This window comes from Alnus glutinosa, chromosome 14 (assembly GCF_958979055.1).
Source record: "Alnus glutinosa chromosome 14, dhAlnGlut1.1, whole genome shotgun sequence".
NCBI lineage: Eukaryota > Viridiplantae > Streptophyta > Magnoliopsida > Fagales > Betulaceae > Alnus > Alnus glutinosa.
The window spans coordinates 6,587,980-6,606,612 of NC_084899.1; the positions used below are offsets into that span (position 1 = coordinate 6,587,980).

General features: G+C 34.9%; 1 protein-coding gene across 2 annotated transcripts; it reads left to right on the forward strand.

The window, feature by feature from the left end:
• The first annotated feature begins 1,553 nt into the window (after positions 1 to 1,553).
• Positions 1,554 to 14,507, forward strand: LOC133857728 (uncharacterized). 2 transcript variants are annotated; one of them, XM_062293056.1, is made up of 20 exons: positions 1,554 to 1,912; positions 2,002 to 2,036; positions 2,118 to 2,239; positions 2,484 to 2,573; positions 2,693 to 2,812; positions 2,931 to 3,014; positions 4,394 to 4,471; positions 4,968 to 5,093; positions 5,180 to 5,269; positions 7,217 to 7,252; positions 7,360 to 7,415; positions 9,452 to 9,599; positions 11,262 to 11,703; positions 11,811 to 11,902; positions 12,365 to 12,914; positions 13,169 to 13,295; positions 13,478 to 13,519; positions 13,674 to 13,827; positions 13,963 to 14,046; positions 14,141 to 14,507. In XM_062293056.1, exons 1-20 carry the CDS (start codon positions 1,662 to 1,664, stop codon positions 14,279 to 14,281), a joined length of 2,868 nt encoding a protein of 955 aa, XP_062149040.1. In that variant the 5' UTR covers positions 1,554 to 1,661; the 3' UTR covers positions 14,282 to 14,507. The 2 variants fall into 2 exon arrangements, with proteins under 2 accessions (XP_062149040.1, XP_062149041.1); XM_062293057.1 differs by lacking the exon at positions 2,002 to 2,036 and having other exon boundaries at positions 1,773 to 1,912.
• Positions 14,508 to 18,633: the final 4,126 nt, after the last annotated feature.

Below are 18,633 nucleotides of genomic sequence, written 5' to 3' on the forward strand. Positions count from 1 at the left end.
TTAAATAATATTGCCTTCATTTTTTGTTTTTTGTTTTTTTTGAGAAATAAATCTCCATTAATGTTTCTTAATTGGGGGCTTTAGGCGGCCACTTAATTCGCCTAAAGCTAAAGTCGACATTGATTTATGTGCAAGTCAGTAAAGAGTAATACTACATAATTTATGTAGCTTTTAAAACTACTATTTGATTATAGATTATCACTATTTTAAAAATAAGAAGATAACAAAACGATCATACGTAGCATTAATTGCTCGTTCGTAAAACCTATTGTTTAGAGAATATTCAACAAAATAGACAAATTTGATTATTATGAGCTATTTTTTGTGTCCAGCAGGGTAGCTACTTTAACATTTTTACTGCATGAACAATATTTACAGTGTCTAGTAAATAGGTTTTTCTATCTATTCATTATTCACACTACAAAAAGTTTTTTTATTATTTTTTCTCTTTTTGTTTCTTTCACATTCCCTCGTACCTAAAATAATATTTAAAGAAAATATAAAATAATCTAAAAAATGTAAGTGTTTATAAAAAAATAAGTAGTTAAAGTATACAATTTTACTTTTTGTGTAGCTATTTTAGCCTGGAGATGCTATAAGCATGCTAGTCAAAAGCCTCAAAATAATCAAATTTGACTATTATCAAGTTTTTTTTTTTTTGTTCTTCAATCTAAATGAGACAAAGTGACTATTTTCCTTATAGAATAATAGAGAATAGGTTTTATAGCCTATTCACTATTCATTATATAGCTAATAAAATATTTAAAAAAATTAAACTAAAACAATATGATACTCATGTATCCCACTCTTTTTCTCACACACTTTTCATTATAAAAGCGTACATAATAATCCATAACATGATTATTGAAGATGAACGAAATACTGAAGATACTAGTGACATTGAATATGAACCAATCGATGAAACTCCTTATGTACAAATTTCTCACAAGCTTATCCCTGGATTTATAGAGTTCAATGAAAGACGTATGAATATTAAAGACGGTAAAACTCATTCTCAGCTACAATTTGATTGTATTAAGCACACATGGCAATTGCTTAATCAATCTTAAGAATTATTGATCTTATTGTATGTTTTTAGTTACCGTTATGTTTTCATTTTTGCATTGTTGTTTTTTGTTTGTTTGTTTTGTTTTGTTTTTTTTTTTTAAATGATCAATTGCTTTGTTTTTGGTTGCTTTGCTTTCATAAATTATGTAATTTTGCTAAAATATTGAACTGATACAACATTCGTATGGTGTAGCTCAAATAATATGTGAAAATTTAATATTTTCTATTTCATTGAGTGTTGACAAAAATATAATAAAAAATAATATTTAAATGCAAGTAAAGAGTAGAATAGAAAAAAATATTTAAAGCAGAGAGTTACAACTTTTTTTATTTTTATTTTATTTTTTATTATCTTAAAAGAAAAAACAAAGAAAAAATAGATAATTTTACTTTTTCAATGGCAAGTTTAAATATTTACCATTTAAAAAAAAAAAAAAAAGTATGAATATTTATAATTTATGTTGCTAGAGATCCTATGAGACTATTCTTCTCTTCGGTCTGAAAATTTCCAACCTTTTGAGGGCGACTCGATGAAATTCGGTTTCTTCAAGCCCAGTTAAGGTGACTCACTATTCCAGACGAAGGCAGGCGAGATGCAGAAATGGTGGCGGAGTCGGAAATGGGAGCAGACTCGAGTCTTATGGTTGATACTACTTCTTCACGTCGCGGCCATTCTTATCTTCACCCGAGGTTTTCTACTCACCCGGACTGAGCTCCCCTATTACAGCCATTGCTCCGATCTTTCCCAGTCACCTTGCTTCTCTTCTTCTTCTTCTAACTCTTCGCGTTGCTGGACCAAGCCTGCTGTAGATCGTGTCGTCATCATTGTCCTCGACGCCCTCAGGCACTTCCAATCCTTCCCTTTCTATTTCCTCTCCGTTTGTCTCTGAATCACTCTTATTATTTATGTTTGTTTATATTTTTGGGTTTTAGGTTTGACTTCGTTGCTCCCAGTTCATTTTTCGGAGGTTTGCATTTTCTCGTGTTTCGGTTTATGTGACTAACCTGTGAATAGTTAATGATTGATTGAGTGCGTGTAAATTTGACAGAGTCGAAACCATGGATGGACAGATTACGAGTGCTACAAAAGCTGGCTTCTGAGCGAGGATCATCTGCCAGGATTTTCAAAGCTATAGCAGATCCACCTACCACGAGTTTGCAGCGTTTGAAAGTGAGTTTTTTTCCTTCTAATTTTGGTTTTGTGCATTTTATCGTTATTATTGGAATTCAACCATGTAGAAATCAGATTTTCTTTACAGCAGTAAATATTTTCAGATACATTAGTTCATACTTCTTTCCAACTATGAAGGACGCGGGCAAAGTTTAGAGTTTTTATGTTTTGGCATTACATTCTGGTTCATGTGAAGCATGAGCTTAGTCTCTAATGATATCTTGTTCCTCTTGAGATTTTTTAGGGCCTGACAACCGGTGGACTGCCAACTTTTGTTGATGTTGGGAATAGCTTTGGTGCTCCAGCAATTGTTGAAGATAACTTTATACATCAGGTTGGGTTTTTGATTTCTTTTGCACATGTTTATTTGCTAATTTGGCTTTCTTAGTGTTAAAATTATTTTGTTTGTTAACTTTTACCATGATGTAAATCTAATATGAGGCCCACTTGCAGTTGGTTCAAAATGGAAAGCGAGTAGTGATGATGGGCGATGATACATGGACACAGCTGTTCCCTAATCATTTCAAAAAGTCTTATCCGTACCCCTCTTTTAATGTTAAAGATCTACATACCGTATGCATCAGCTCTCCATGCATGTTTGAGTTTCAAGTTTCCCTGTAATATTTGATTGAGTAATATGTTGTTCATGAATTATTACACTTGCTAAAAGTCAATGAAATTTGTCTTCCAGGTAGACAATGGATGCATTGACCACCTACTTCCAACCTTGTATGAAGAAGATTGGGATGTTCTTATAGCACATTTTCTTGGTGTGGTATGACGATATCTTCTGTTTTTCTGTGTGTGTGGTTGTAAAACTGCTGTTAAAGGTATTTGGTAAAATCTCTGTTTCCGTGTTTAATTTTCCTCCTGAGATCAGTTTGGTAAAATCTCTTGAAGTATTAGCTGTTGGCTAGTTGGGGAGGTCTCCACTGCAATATAAAAGTCTGGAGCATGGTTCCTCTGTGCTTAATGTGGCGTATTTGGAGAGGACACAATACTCAAAATTTTGAAGATTGTGAGAGAACGGTGATAGAGTTAAAAGCTATTATGTTCAAATCTCTTTATGTTTGGATGATTGCTTACAACAGTTCTCGCTTTTCTAATTTTCTAGAATTTTTGGATTTGTGTTCTTTTTTCTCTTCCTAATTGGGTGTCTCTCTTGCATACTTTCTGTGTACTTGGGTTGTGCCTTTTGCGCTTTCTAATAAGATTGAATTACTTTTAAAAAAAGAAAAAAATCCTCCTAATCTTATGGGCACAATTAGGATTAATATTGGTGGGTATTGACTAGCTGACCATATTTTAACTGGGAAATCAGTTTTTACCTGATTGAAGTTTTCTCATACTATTGAACATATCTGCTCAAAGATGCTGCAATATGACCCTGGGCTTGAGCCTTGATAACTTATTAAATTTGTTGATTGTGTCAAAACTTGCATTAGTGATGGTGGTGTTCTGAAAAGAATAGGACATTGGTGATTGTACGGTGAGAACAAGGTTGTTAGGAAGTGTACTAGGATTATCACTCTGAAAGAAAGTTTGATGGGTGATGGTCCAAGCTGCATACTATTGATATTTATTACCAGACATGAACACTAGCCTCTTATAATGATCAAAACGTGACTGTCATATGGACATCATGTCAAAGCCAACCTTGCCAAGAAGGTGCAATAAATAAAGCCATATCGTGTTGCTTATATCTTTAGAGATGCGTGGCTAAAAAGGGAATTTTACTTTGAAATTTCACATTCTGCATGATTTCTAAAATAAACTGAAAGCCACTTAAAGGTTTAATGGGACCAACTATGCTTTTTGGGGAGGGATGTTGGACTACCAGTAGTTGCTATCTTCATATGTGATTGTTGCAATTCCCTTTGAGGGTTGAAGTCAAGCTTTACCTGGTTTGTACTTGGTGCTTAGTCGATCAGATTGCTCACCCTTAAAGAGCTGGAAGAAAGATATGTTGTCATTTAGTATCATCTTTTCCTAGACCCCACATTTTTCTCAACCTTTTTGTTATAATGCGCTGATGCAAATGATGTGATGTTTACTATTTTATTTTCCTAAAGAGCTGCATCAAGTCATTTGGAGCTTCATATTGTTGCAGGCTGTATGGGAAAACTTATATTCATGATATTTTATGTGGTTCAGGATCATGCAGGCCACATATTTGGTGTTGATTCCAGTCCAATGATAGAAAAGTTGGAGCAATACAATGACATTTTGGAGGTATGTTTGATGAACATAATGTTTGTTTAACGTATACATATGTAGTTTATTCTTGATCTTGCATTTTGCTTCCATGAATTCTGGGTCCATGTTCTGTTTGCTGTTGGCACACGTCAAGTCGCTGTGACAAAGATTTTCATGTTTTTTAAAGTTATAATTTTTCCCACCAGAGTCAGAGAAGTGATTCCTGGTTCTTATACTGGTAGATGTTACTTTACAATTAACTATTGGAAATAGTGGAGCGTTTACTCCTTTTTTCTCTTTTGTTTGTTAAATACTTGCATGATTAAATTATTCAGGGGTTGCTTTTCCTGGAATATAAAGTTTTAGGAGCATAAGAAGTTATTTTATACTTATAAAAAAAAAACGAAGTTATTTTGTAAGGTTATACTTTGCTGTTATCATTCTTAAATTACCTCAAATCCTGCTTTAGTTTGACCTCATCTTCTTTCTGTCTTCACTTACATCAACTGACCCATCACTTATTTTGTTTCAGAAAGTAATTGAAGTGCTGCAGAACCAGTCTGGACCAGGTGACTTACATGATAATACATTTCTTCTTGTGATGGGTGACCACGGACAAACCCTAAATGGTGATCATGGTGGAGGGAGTCCTGAAGAGGTGTAATATATATCATGTTATTTTACAAAATTTAATCTACAGTTATTAAATCTTTTGCTCATGCTGACTCCTGTCACATAGTGCAGGTGGAAACATCAATATTCGCCATGAATTTTAAGAAGCCTCCATTGTCAATACCATTTGAGTTTGATAGTTCATCTTGTGAACAAGATTTGGTATTGCCTCTCTTACATGCTGATGGCCTCAAGAATTCTCACCTCAATTTGTTGCTTCTACTTGGCTTGCTTGTCCTTTAATTTAGCAGGATTAGGAATATCTTCAATTTTTGTGTTGGTTCTTTTCTATGCTCATGTTTCTTCTGCCAAAAATAAGACACTGAAAATAAGAAAAGAGAAAACAAAGAAAGTTGCATGGATGGATGAAACATAATTAGATGTGGCTTATGTAGAGTCATAGAGAATATGTATCTGTTCCAATCCCTTTTTTTTTTTTTTTTTGATAAGCAATGCAATTTCGTTAAAAGCGCAAAGATGCACAACCCTAGTACAAAGGAAGTATACAAGATAAAATCTCTTTTAAGAAGAAAAAGAAGAACAAAAATCCACAAATTCAGAAAAGTTAAAAAAATATGAGATATTATATGCCCATGTCCATGTATAAAGCGATTTGACCATGATCTTCTTTAGTTCTTCCATCGAAATCTATCTATCTTCAAAATACCTTGCAATCTATTCTCTCCATATGCACCACATTAAGCATTTCGATCTCTTCAAGCGTATAAAATGGTACGACTTCCTGACTGAGCTCTCTAACAAGCCAACAACTCTATCACCCTTCTAGGCATGACCCATTATACTCCAAAAACACGAAAAATAGAAGTCCATAATACTCTTGCCACTTCGCAATGGAGAAAAAGGTGATCTATGGATTCCCAAGTCCATAATACTCTTGCCACTTCGCAATGGAGAAGAAGGTGATCTATGGATTCCCTGCTCCTTTTACACATACAACACCATTCTATCACTATGACTTTCCTCTTTCTTAGGTTATCGAAAGTCAGAATCCTCCCTAGAGCTATTGTCCACACAAAGAAATTCACTCTTGATGGAACTTTAACTCTCCAAATACTATTTCAAGGAAATGATGAACCGTCAGGGATGGATATCACTTGATAAGACGACTTTACTTCAATCTTTTGCCCTTTGAATGTGATCGACGAAATACTATCCTCACCACCTTATCTCACTCTGAGAGAGTATCACACAGTAAAAAATGCCGTCGTCACCAAGTCTACCTCACAATCTTTCACAGGTCTGATAAAAGATAAATTCCACTAAACATTTTCATTAGAAAACTGCAAATGATCCGCCACCCACGCCTCCTTACAACAAGCAATACTAGAGAACTTCGGAAAAGCTTCCTTTAGTGGCTGGTTCCCTCACCATAAATCAAAAACACTATCTTGGTTCCATCTCCCACTTCATATCTAACAAATCTCGAAAAAACTCCCCACTCCCTCCTTGTATATTTCCACACTCTTATCTCCAAAGGGTCCCACTACCTCCTTAGAACATTAACCTCCACTCATGCTATCATATTTTGCTTCCACCACCAATCTCCACAACGCCTTCATTTCCGTAGCATAACGCTATAACGGTTTACCTAGAAGAGCTTGGTTAAATTGAGACAGATTTCTTACCCCCAATTCACCCGTTTGCTTTGAAGAACAAATCTTTGACCAATTTACTAAAAGAAACTTAAACTCATCATTTATTCCTCTCCATAAAAAAATCTCGCTGAAGTTTTTCAAGCCTTTTAGCCACAACAATCGGAATGGAAAATAAGGACAAATAGTACGCAGGCAAATTGGACAATGTACTTTTAATCAAGGTCAACCTACCTCCCTTTGACAAATAAAACCTCTTCCAACTAGCCAAACGCCTTTCTATTTTTTATACAATGCCTCTCCATATAGAGGTTGATTTATATGATGCGCCAATCCCTATTATTTGTTGCTGAATTTAAAAAATATGAAACTTCTTTGATGAATCAGCAGATAAAAAATATTGGGTTTTTACAAGTCAAGGCCCTTGGTTTTTTCTTCTTCGTGATTTTTTTTTTTAATTTTTCTGAATAATTTTTTTTTCATCTTCCAATTTCAGGATAGGAGGAAGATGTGCATCAGCTCTATCCAACAGGTTGAAATGGTTTATCTTTCTGATGGCATATGTTTGGAACATCTTTTCTCTTGATATAATTATATATTTCTCTTATGACCTTTATTTAGTTAAGTCACTCTCTGCAGCTTGACTTTGCAGTAACACTGTCTGCGCTGCTTGGTGTCCCCTTTCCTTTTGGAAGGTGCAGTGTAAGCATCGTGTGAACATCAATTTTTTTATATGTTCATTTTATTTTCGAACACTTATGTTATGAATTTTGTAATGGATTGCTAACCTCAACTTCACCTTTCCTCACTTCATTCTAATATGCTTTGGGCCAGTGATGCAGGATCCGTTGGATTAAGAACTATAAATTGGATATTAAAAGTTTAGGTTTGATGTAGAGGGGCTGGGTTGTTACAGTTTGGTGGGGTAGAGTTTTGACATAGAATGTTTCTGGCAACCCATTCAAGACTTTTTGAGAGAGGGGCAAAGACTGGTCCCAACACTCAAGTTTTAGTTTGGGATAGATAATGATGATATAAAGCCAACTAGGTTCCAACTATTTTTCATTGTGTTAGCGGTTATAACTTCCATATTTACTAGAACGGGCTCTAGTAATAGCCCATGACTTTATGTCCAGCCTATGGTGGTTTAGAGCTTGTTTTAACAATCAAACTTTGTTTTTATTTTTTTATTTTTGAATAATTCAGATCTTATTGTGAAAAAAAGGTTAAACCCTCGTACACGAAAAGTATACAAAAGGGACTTAACCCTATAACCTGCTACAATGTTAAAAGCAAATCAAATCAACCATATTTGTAGAGACAAAGTTAGGAACATTAACAAGAACCCAACTCGAGAGATCTCAAAAAAGAAGATTTTAGAAAGAGCACGTTTGTCTTACTATCCTTGAAAATACGACGATTCCTTTCTCTCCAAATGCTCCACATTAAGAGGGCAGGAATGGGTCAATCAAACTTTCTAAGATCTTTTAGTTTCAAGTTCAGGAATCCTTGTCCAATAAACAAGGAAAATCAGCTTCCTGCAGCTTAGAAGCTTTGCTAGAAGGTGTTATTGCCTCCTTTTCCGATGTGTGATTGCTTAGGAAACCAGGGACTGATGACCTGAGGCTTTTATCCTTCTTCTTCTTCTTCTCCTATGTGTGATTGATTGACTTTATGTCCAGCCTATAGTGGTTTAGAGCTTGTTTTAACAATCAAACTTTCTAAGATCTTTTAGTTTCAAGTTCAGGAATCCTAGTCCAATAAACAAGGAAAACCAACTTCCTGGAGCTTAGAAGCTTCGCTAGAAGGTGTATTTAAGGACTGATTACCTGAGGCTTCTCTCTCTCTTTACCCCTTATTTTCCTTTGAAAACTCAGGTTGGATCACTGCTTCCAGCGAATCAGAAGTCATATGAATTACACTTAATCACGACAATCCATGCTCCATCTGCTAGTCAATAATGTTTGTGGGATACTTTCATCGGTGATATGCTAAAAGGATGTTCTTAAAACATGATTAGTTCCCTCTCTTTGTATTATTTTCTTCAATTGTTTATCTTAATCTACCCCCTGGTGCTCATACTTGTAATAGCATTCACTCTCTTTTCTGAAACTGCAAAATACCTTTTCTGTAATCTAATGAGACAAAGCTGTCAATGTGGCGAACTTCTATGATGTCCACAGATGTGCAGCGTTGCATTCTACAGGGGCTCTTTTAATTTTAGATGAGTTTTTGGGAAATGGAATGAGTCAACCACAATAGTTTGTCCATATTAGCTTACTTTTATGATAGTGCTATATGTTGTTAATATGACTTTTAGTTTGTGTCCCTGTGAAGACAATTCTTTTTGAGAGTGAAGCTGGCCAACCTAAATTGATATATTTGTGGAAGTAGCCATTTGAATTTACATTTGCTCAAAACCTTATCTTGTTTTTCTCTTATTCCTCATAAAACTTGTTAATATATATGACAATAGTCAATGTATTATTGACCATTACCTCACCTCTAATACATTGTGTTTATAATTTGCTTTCATGTTATTTTGGAAATTTTCTCTTTTTTTGGGTTTTTTTCTTTTTTTGTGCTGGCTTTGGCTGCTCGTGTATACCCCCGGTGTACTTAGGGGCGCCTTACGCTTTTTAATAAACTTACTTATCAAAAAAAAAAAAAAAAAAAAAAAAAAAAAATTCTCTTTTAGGAATAATACTCATGACATTCTTTTTTTGTCCAGCATTGGGCGTGTTAATGCCGATCTATATGCTTTAGGTGCTGGTACATTGAACTTGGAAGGCACTAATACAGAAAATTGTGAAAATCACTCAAAATTGGAACAATGGATGCAAAATTATGTCAATGTGCTCTGCATCAATTCTTGGCAGGTATTTATCTTGTTGCACTGAGATCATTAATGAAGATTTAATGATTCATCTCCTTTCAATTTAATCAATGGGTTATAAAATTGTTTTTTTGATGAATGATTCAATGGGTTATAAAATGTAATCAAGATGGTGGAGTTTTAGCTTGGAAAAGATTTTAACAAATTATTTTGTGGATGCTATTGGTATTCACAACATGACTTTCAAGTAAAGCATTTTGAAGAAAGGTAGTACACTTTCTAGTTCTTGGCATGGAAATTTATATTGGAAAAAGCTTCCAATCAATCTTATCCCACCTCCCCTAACTCTTTTGTTATTCCACACTTGAGCTCTTTGTCCTCTGAGATCCCTGAAAGATTTGGTAACTTCTCCCTGTTGAGAGTTTCCGGTGTTCTTTTTTCTTTTTTCTTCTAGAAACCTTCACCTCCCATTTTGAACCCTAACCCTTTTACACAATCATTATGACCGTTAACAACAAATTTACAAAGGCTAATCCTGCACATATTGTGGCACCTTAATTGTCCAGCATCCCCCCAATCTTGGTATCATGCTTATGAGACAAGTTGATTCTCAACCAGCTCTTCACTGCAAGTGTGACACCCTAGAAAGGTAGCCCCACATTGGGAGGATGGATTGCTCACATTGAGTTGGTAGATTGTAAAGGTGCTCATGGTCATGGGTGTCTTATATTGGTTCCTTACTAGGTGCGATTGGGTTTTATAAGTGATTTTAGGGAGCTCCAATTGCAACTTGACTAGTCTTTTTGGAGTGGTAGTGTAGATGTGGCTAGTGTTTTTTTTTGGGTTGATACAAATGGTATCAGAGCAACCTACTGCATGCCTTGAGCTCCGACGAGGACATCAGGGATTTGATCAAGGAAGATTGTGACACCCTAGAAAGTTAATCCCACATTAGGAATATGGGTTGCCCACATTGAGTGGGTGGATTATAAAGGTGCTTATGGGTGCAAAGTTCAACATTTATTCCTTATTAGGTGAGACTGAGCTTTATAAATGATTCTAGGGACCTCCAATTGTAACTTGACCAGTCCTTCTGGAGTTATAGCACAGATGTGACTAATGCTTTTCTTGAGCTATTACATCAAGACCCATGTGGTGGTGCACACCATCATTGACACACCACATTATGGTACTTCAATTCATATTTTATGAGCCAAGAGAATGTCTATGATAAGCTTTTCCAACCTCTTGATTACAGGCTTGAGATTGTACAAAGAGATATGAATTAACTTGCATGCTCCTAAGCACTACTTAGTCCAGCCATCCTGTTCCTGTTCATTCCCAAATGCCTCCAATTCTAATATTGTTATGCCATCAAAACTATTGCACCTTTTGCAAGAGAGTTAGGAAGGAATGTGAAAGGATTGACAGAACATGTAATTTTTTTTTAAAAAAAAACCAAGTGTCCAAAATATCTTCAAAATGCATAAAGATCTATATCTTTTTTTCTTTTCTTTTCTTTTTTTTAAAAAATTAGTTTCAGACCTTTATGTATTAATAAGGCCCAAAGTTTTGTGGCCTATTTTTTTAAATTTTATTTTACTTTATTTTCTGAATGATAAGTAGGCTAGAAGTTCTTCATTTAGACACTATTTTTTTGGGTTCATTATCTCTTCTCAGAAACACAAGGACTCTTCTTGTTTAGGTGAAAAGGTATATTGATGTATATTCAGCTTCATCTGTCATTGGATTTTCGAATGAAGACTTGTTGCAAATTGCAGACATATATGCTCAAGCAGAGGAGAATTGGTCACAAAGTACAAAGAGATTGTTAAATAAAAATGAATGCAGTGATTCATTATTGCCTGCTCTTAAGACGCAAATTGATTTATTTGTTAATTTCCAAACAAGGGTTGCTGAGCTAGCGCGCTCAAAATGGACCGAGTTTAATCTAAAGATGATGGGTATTGGTTTTGGCATCATGTTAGTATCACTCCTTATCCATTTATTTTCTATCAAGCGGGTGACAAGGCAGCATGGTGCTTCTTTAACTTCATGTGGAGATTCTGGGATTTCCTTTGGCTTAATTGTTGCATGTTTTGTAGTGGTTATACGTGCAGCCAGCTTCCTCTCAAATAGTTATATTTGTAAGCTCTCAGTTTCTGAATTTGCAATGCTCTATGGTTGCATGTTCTGTTTTGTATGCTGACATTTGCAATTGTTTTTCTTTTTATTGTGGGAACCTTGGGATCAGTGGAGGAAGGAAAAGTTGCAAGTTTTCTTTTGGCTACAACTGGCATTGTTAAGTTACGGTATTCCATCATGAAGAAGAGGATGCTATTAGAAGTAGGTATTTTGCTTTTCTTGTGATTTTCATTTTACAGTAACCTTTTTTCTTTTGGGGTGTGTTCACAAAGCATAGGATTTTGATTAATTTGGTCCTGAGCCCATACTGAAAAAGTCAAACTTAAACACACAATTTTACATGCATTTGGTCAAGACTGGATAGTGAACTAGTTTGGTGTTTGACAAACTAAGCATTTTGTTTAAGAAGGTCTTTTGTTTTGTTTTTTGTTTTTTTGTTTTTTTGTTTTCACTAAAAAAATGTCAAATTACGAACCTGTTTCATGATTTTAGAAAGTTTACTAAGTAATAGTAAATTAAAATCAGTTACTGAAATTATGCTTGCCTCGCTTATGTGGTTCACCAGACACCCCCATACTTATTTGATGATTGTGATTAATGTATGGTTGGAAGGTTATTTGAGATTGTTTCGTTTGAAGCTAATGTTTCAGGTATGTATTGCAGGCAGTTGTCTTCCTTCTCTTGATCACCTTTTGCAGATTTACTATTGAAGTTGGGCTATCAAAGCAGGCTGCCACATCTCAATTTCTGAATGTATATCCTTCATGGATGATGAGTATTGCCTCAGGGATTCCTGCTTGGATATATGCAGCCGAAGTTGTGCCATTGCTAGTGCTGATTTTATTGGCATACTTGCTATACAAGACTTTTTCCAGCATCATTTCTGAAGGTGTTTCGAAGTACGTGATCATGGGAGCCATTTTAAGTTATATGCTCATAGCAGTGCATTGGGCCTCGGAAAGTAGCATATGGAGTCTGCCTCTGGTTTCTTATGGCATTGGCAGAAATTGCATTCCACAAATTATTTATGCTATTGGGTTTGGACAATTGTTACTACTGGCATTTGGTCAGATGTTCAACAGAGATAAATGTTTAGATTGCAAGAAAAACTTAGTTATTAAAACTGTGGGGATGCTATCTACTTGGAGTCCAGTAGTCATTCTTCTCTCAGGGAAACAAGGTGCCTTGGTTGCTTTAGCCTCCATAATTGCAGGTGATTGTTATTTTTGTAGCTTCTCCTTGCCCTAGGTTGTATTATACTCGGGTTAGAAAGATGCTTTTTACAATTTTATATTCACATTAATTTAAGGGATTTTCCGCTTATTTGAGTTTAGAGAATTTGTATTTGTTTAGTCATAGAATTTTCTTTCTGAGGATAATACTTCTGTGCATATTAGGTGTCATGAGCTTTTCAACTGTAGCATGCTTTTTCAAAGAATTTTTTATATGTAGATTATGTCTTTTCAGGTTATTGTATAATTAGGTTGGACAATATAGAGCAGGATGGAATCAGTGACGTTTTGGCCGTTGATCCTCTTCCTGTAACACAATGGAACCTTTTAGCTGTGTGTCTGTTTTTCTGCACCGGTCACTGGTATGTTGCTTGTTCTCCACTTTTTTCTACTTCTGGTATGCTTTATGTTTTGTCTAGAAATTCATTTGCTTGCACACCAATAGGCCATTTTTTTTTTTTTTTTTTACATAAATAGATGTGCGGGCGAGTATTCACTCATTCATGAATTTATATTGCATAACCTGCGATAAATTTTTCTTTAGGTGTGCTTTCGATGGCCTTCGATATGGTGCTGCATTTATCGGGTGAGTCAGGGGCTTTCTTGAGCATGAGATTTCATTAATGATTGACTCCCCCCACTGTTGATGCAGTTTTTATGCCAATGTTATAGCCCTGAAATGGTTGGTATAATTGCCATTATCATGTTGATGAATGATTTGACACTTTATTCGCTTTCAGGTTTGATGAATTTATCCTAGTTCGCCAAGCAATCTTTCTCACAATTGACACATTTGGTTTTTCTCACGTCCTTCCGATACTTGGACTCCCATTTCTTGTTGCTCACCAATATACGTTGAGTAAGAAAAAATCATTTTTAATGCGGTTATCTCAAGTAAGTCAAATTACCTGGTCTTTATTTATTTATTATTTTATTATATATATATATATATATATATATATAGATTTTGGTAAAAGAGAATTGTTTTAATTGGTAAATGGTGATTGATTATTGCTTTTAATGTATTAGGTGTATATGATGTATGGGCTCATCACGGCCGCAACGGTTACTGTAACGATGTTATGTGTCACGATTCACAGGCGGCATTTAATGGTGAATGTTGCAAGTTTAATTTGTATCAATCTATTATCTATCTGTGTATATATATAATGCCATGCTGATGTTTAGTGCTTAATATCCTTTACAGGTATGGGGGTTATTTGCTCCAAAGTTTGTTTTCGATGTAGTGGGTCTCATCCTTACAGATGTCTTGATTTGCTTGGCCTCACTTTTTTCTTTTGGTCAAGCGGAGGACGATGTGCTACAAAATGAAAGTACTGAAAAATGACTGTCGTATTACGATCAACTGGGAATAGTTTTTCCAAGTTACGTTATTAACTGCTTTTATAACAATTCATTTTGAGATTAAGGTGGAAAATACATGAGCTATTTACTTGGGGCACGTTTGCCCCAAATAGCATATCGTTTGGGGCAGGTTGGATAGCGCAACCCTAACAATTCATTAGGAAAAGAGATATGTTATTTGGTATTTTCATATCATTTTTTTTTTATCATTTTTTGTTGATGTGACATTATCAATCTACCTTTAGATTAATCTTAATTAAAAAGAAAAAAAAAATCAATGGTGAATTTACAATGTCACAATAGTAAAAGAAAGATATGTGAAGGATGAGAATTTAAAATAGTATTTTTCATTAGGATAATGAATAGCCGTTACTAAGGATGGAAGAATGTTGAGTATAATGGCTATTCCTATTCTTAATTTTTGACAACATATGCTTTATATATATATATATAAAAAGAGTTTTTAATAACGTTTCGGGTTTTCAAAATTGGTAACTCATAAACATTATGGTGTTTTACAAAATATAATGTGTTGCCTTTGTTATTATGTCAGTACAAAGAAATTGGTTTATTTTGAAATAGGGTAGACATAATCCTAGCAACATATGACTCATTTCAATGCTGAGAAATTATGTAATATTAAAATATAAGTATTCATAGCTATCTTTTGTGTACTCTATCCAAGTCCTTAATTCCTTATTCATAGGGTTGCTCTATTCTGAGAGGCCTATAGTACAATTCTGGTGCCTTGGATATTGCAGCGCACTGTCATATATTAGCAGTCCGATTGAATCTAACATCGGGTGGCCCATGTTAGTAACAAAGTCGTAATGGTAACCAATCAGTACATGGTGTGCCCGTCACAAAAAACTATTGGATCAAATGTCAAATAATAAAATAAATCTCTTTGACCATAAGGAAGCACATATAATGGTAGCCCATGATCATTATCCCGCAAGTTCTAGTGTATCGAGTCATACGATACAATTTATCCCATAGAAACATTTATAAACATTTGATATTATTATAAGGCTCATGACATATTTATATTGAAAAGTAAAGCATGCTCAATATATTAACACATCGCATGGTGAAAAGTATAATTCTATAAGCATTTACTTACTTTGGGCGATTCTCCTTACTCTCAGACATCTTAACCTTCACGTCACTGCAATTATACTTTAGTATTAGATATACTCTAAACTAGACTCAATAAAACATGTAAAACCCTAATCACGTAATAAAACCCTAATCATGCATATTAATGCTTACATCGAACATTTGGCGTTGAGGTCGATTGTTCGATCTTGAGGTTGGAATGTTCGATGACGGCCAGAATGCACGAATAACTTAGATCTCCTACACAAAACTACTACCCATCTTAACCACAGCTCCTAATGATCCTAAAAGGCTTAACGAACAAAAATAACTTCTTACAAACACATCCAACCATATCTATGTTATACCCATACATGATCAAACATAAGACCCTAAGATAGTAAATCCAAATGCTTTAAATCTACATGATGCTTATTATATCATAAAAACAATAAATTATTGATAGGATAAATGGCTAATATAAATACAAGAACGAAATTGGGTTTAAGGGTTACCTTCTCTTAAAGATAAAGTCTTTCAAGACTCACATTTTCTCTGAAGAACACACTCTCTCTCTCTCTCTCTGGTGTGCGAAATGTGACGAAAATGAGACTTAAGAGTTTATTGTTCAAGAGGAAAGTCGAACATTTGGTAGGAAAGTCCGTTCGTTCGAGAGGAAAGTTGAACATTTGAAAATTAGGATTTTACTTTAAAACATATATTTCGCTAAAATATTTGTGAGGGCTTTAATTGAGAGTATTATAAGGGAGATGATTGGGGTACAACCCCTTTGTACAACTTTGGCACAACCCACTCACAATGAGGTGGGGCTCATACACGTGGACCCTACCTCATTGTGAGTGGGAGTTGTGCCAAAGTTGTGATGGTGTTGTATATTTATTATTTCCCGTATTATAAACACTTTATTCGAAATCTTTCCTACTTGGTTTAAACTAAGAGTCTTTTGGTTTTTGTAAATTACTATTACCGTTTAAATAAATGTATTTATTTTGGAGGCATTACATTAGTAGTTGGGTTGTTGGGCTGAAGCCCACTTGTAATAAACGAGTTAGTTTAGTTGGTGACAAAAGGTTAGAGTTTGTTTTGTAGTTCTTGTATAAAAGGCCCAAAGGCCCAATGTAATCAAGAATCCTTTTTTGGAGATTGACTATCTCGAATTAGTCATAACTAACACCAATTTTATTCATAAAATTCCTCAAATACGTACTATTTACGAGCAAATTACATTAAAAAATAAAGCAAAATTAGAAAAGTAAATTATATTTTTGCCCTAATTATTCTTTCGGGGACACCTAATTCTCCTGTCTTATATGTACCAGACAATCAGGTCATATCGGACCCTAGAGTGGTGAATTATTGACATATATTATGAAAAATGTTTATGGATATTTAGTTTATCACTTGAACTCTTTTTTGGAATTAAAAGAAAATCTGATTAGTTTACCTTTCTCTCTTTCTCTCTCGACTTTCTCCGGAGAACCCCCCCCCCCCCAAAAAAAAACTTCTTGTTGTCGGGGAATTAAAAGAAAATCTAATTAGTTTACTTCTCTCTTTCTCTCTCGACTTTCTCCAGAGAACCCCCCAAAAAAACTTCTTGTTGCCCAGGGGGAGGGGGTTAGCCTCCCTCCCTCCAGGCTCTTGTCTTTCCAAGATGTGTTTTGTTTCCTTCCTGAGTTTTTGTCAGTGGAGGTTAGATTTTTCTTAGCCATTAGGGCTGTGAAGCTTTTGTTCCCCCGGTAGATCCAGTGGTGGCTCACTTTCCCCTAGCCTTGTTAGGCTATGGTAGCTTGTATTTGTATGTTTTTTTTTCTTTTTCTTTCTTTTGTTCAGGTAGGAAGGCTCAAATCTAGGTGTCCAGTTTGGGGGAGTGGCGGATCGTGTCGTTTAAAGATGGTTTTTTTGGCTGGTTTTTCATACGTTTTTCTTCGACTTTTGGAGCTAGATCTACACACCTCTGTTGTTTTTTTCAAGATATGCGCCCTTCAGCTGCGTTCCCCATCGTTGTCCACTCCAGCCGCCGGAAGCACAGGCCACGTCGGTCGTCGGTGCCCAGCGCGTGGCTTGCATGCGCTAGAAAGCCTTTTGCTCTTTGGCACGCGTGATGGCCACGCTTCGCATTTTCTGGCCGTGCACGGTGGGAGATGGGGTCAACGGTGGTCGATTTACGGTTGGATAGTGCTAGTGACGGTGTGTGTCCTCCACGTGCCGCCGTCTCTGGCGGATTCCACCCCTGTCTCTTTTGCCAGTAGCCTTTTTTGGGATTTTTTTTTGTGCTTTTGTGTTGTGTATTCCTCTTATTTTTTATGTATAGTATGCTTGTGTATTGTTCAAATTTTATTGAAATTTTAGTTGGCTAGATTTTGATCGACCCTCTTTTATTTGAGAGTGTGCGTTAATGTAATGTAAGAGAGACTCAAATGTAATTCTGGTAAGGTTTGTTGTCTTTGCACAGACAGCTGTTTTTTAAGTCAGATCCTTCTGGCTTAGAGTGTAGGGGGTCTTGTCCATTTATTTCTCAAGATGTATGCTTTTTAGATTTTATAATAGCACATGCTATTTGTTAAAAAAAAAAAAAAGACAAAAAAGAAAAGAAAGAAAAGAAAATCTGATGAAGCTAGTTCTAAGGACTATATGATTTTTTTTTTTGTTCCTCTTTTATCCTTTCATATTTTACTAAATCTTCAAATTGGGACGGGGTTTAATTTTGAGATTTAGGCATAATTGTAATATTTATGGATAAAATAATAAATTTAAGATATATTTGTAATAGAATATACCACTGGAATGAAATAATCATTCATTTATTTGGTAGGGGTCGATTCTTTGGAATAGTTATTCTATTCCCTTATAAAGATGAATACATATTCCTTTAAAAAAATAAAAGAAATAGCTATTCCTAAATGAATAAACTATATTTTTTAGAAAAAATCACTCATATTATTTTTGTATTTTCTTTCAATCTTTTTTTTTTTTTTTTTTTTTTAAAAGAACAAACCAATGTGATACTGTAGCCGGTTAGCCACCCAACCTATTACTCTAAAAAGAATGAGATGAATAACTATTCCTAAAGGAATAAACTATTTTTTAGAAAAAATCACTCATATTATTTTTGCATTTTCTTTTAATCTTTTTTTTTTTTTTTTTTTTTTTTTTTTTTTAAAAAAAAAACAAACCAACGTGATATTGTGGCTGGCCGACCACCCCAATGGATGGCTG

Excerpts from the sequence above, each read along its gene's own strand:
- LOC133857728 (XM_062293056.1), top strand. The coding sequence starts at position 1,662 with ATGCAGAAATGGTGGCGGAGTCGGAAATGGGAGCAGACTCGAGTCTTA. Across the intron at positions 9,600-11,261 it reads TCTGCATCAATTCTTGGCAG|GTGAAAAGGTATATTGATGT; the intron begins GTATTTATCTTG and ends CTTCTTGTTTAG. Across the intron at positions 12,915-13,168 it reads TTTAGCCTCCATAATTGCAG|GTTATTGTATAATTAGGTTG; the intron begins GTGATTGTTATT and ends ATGTCTTTTCAG.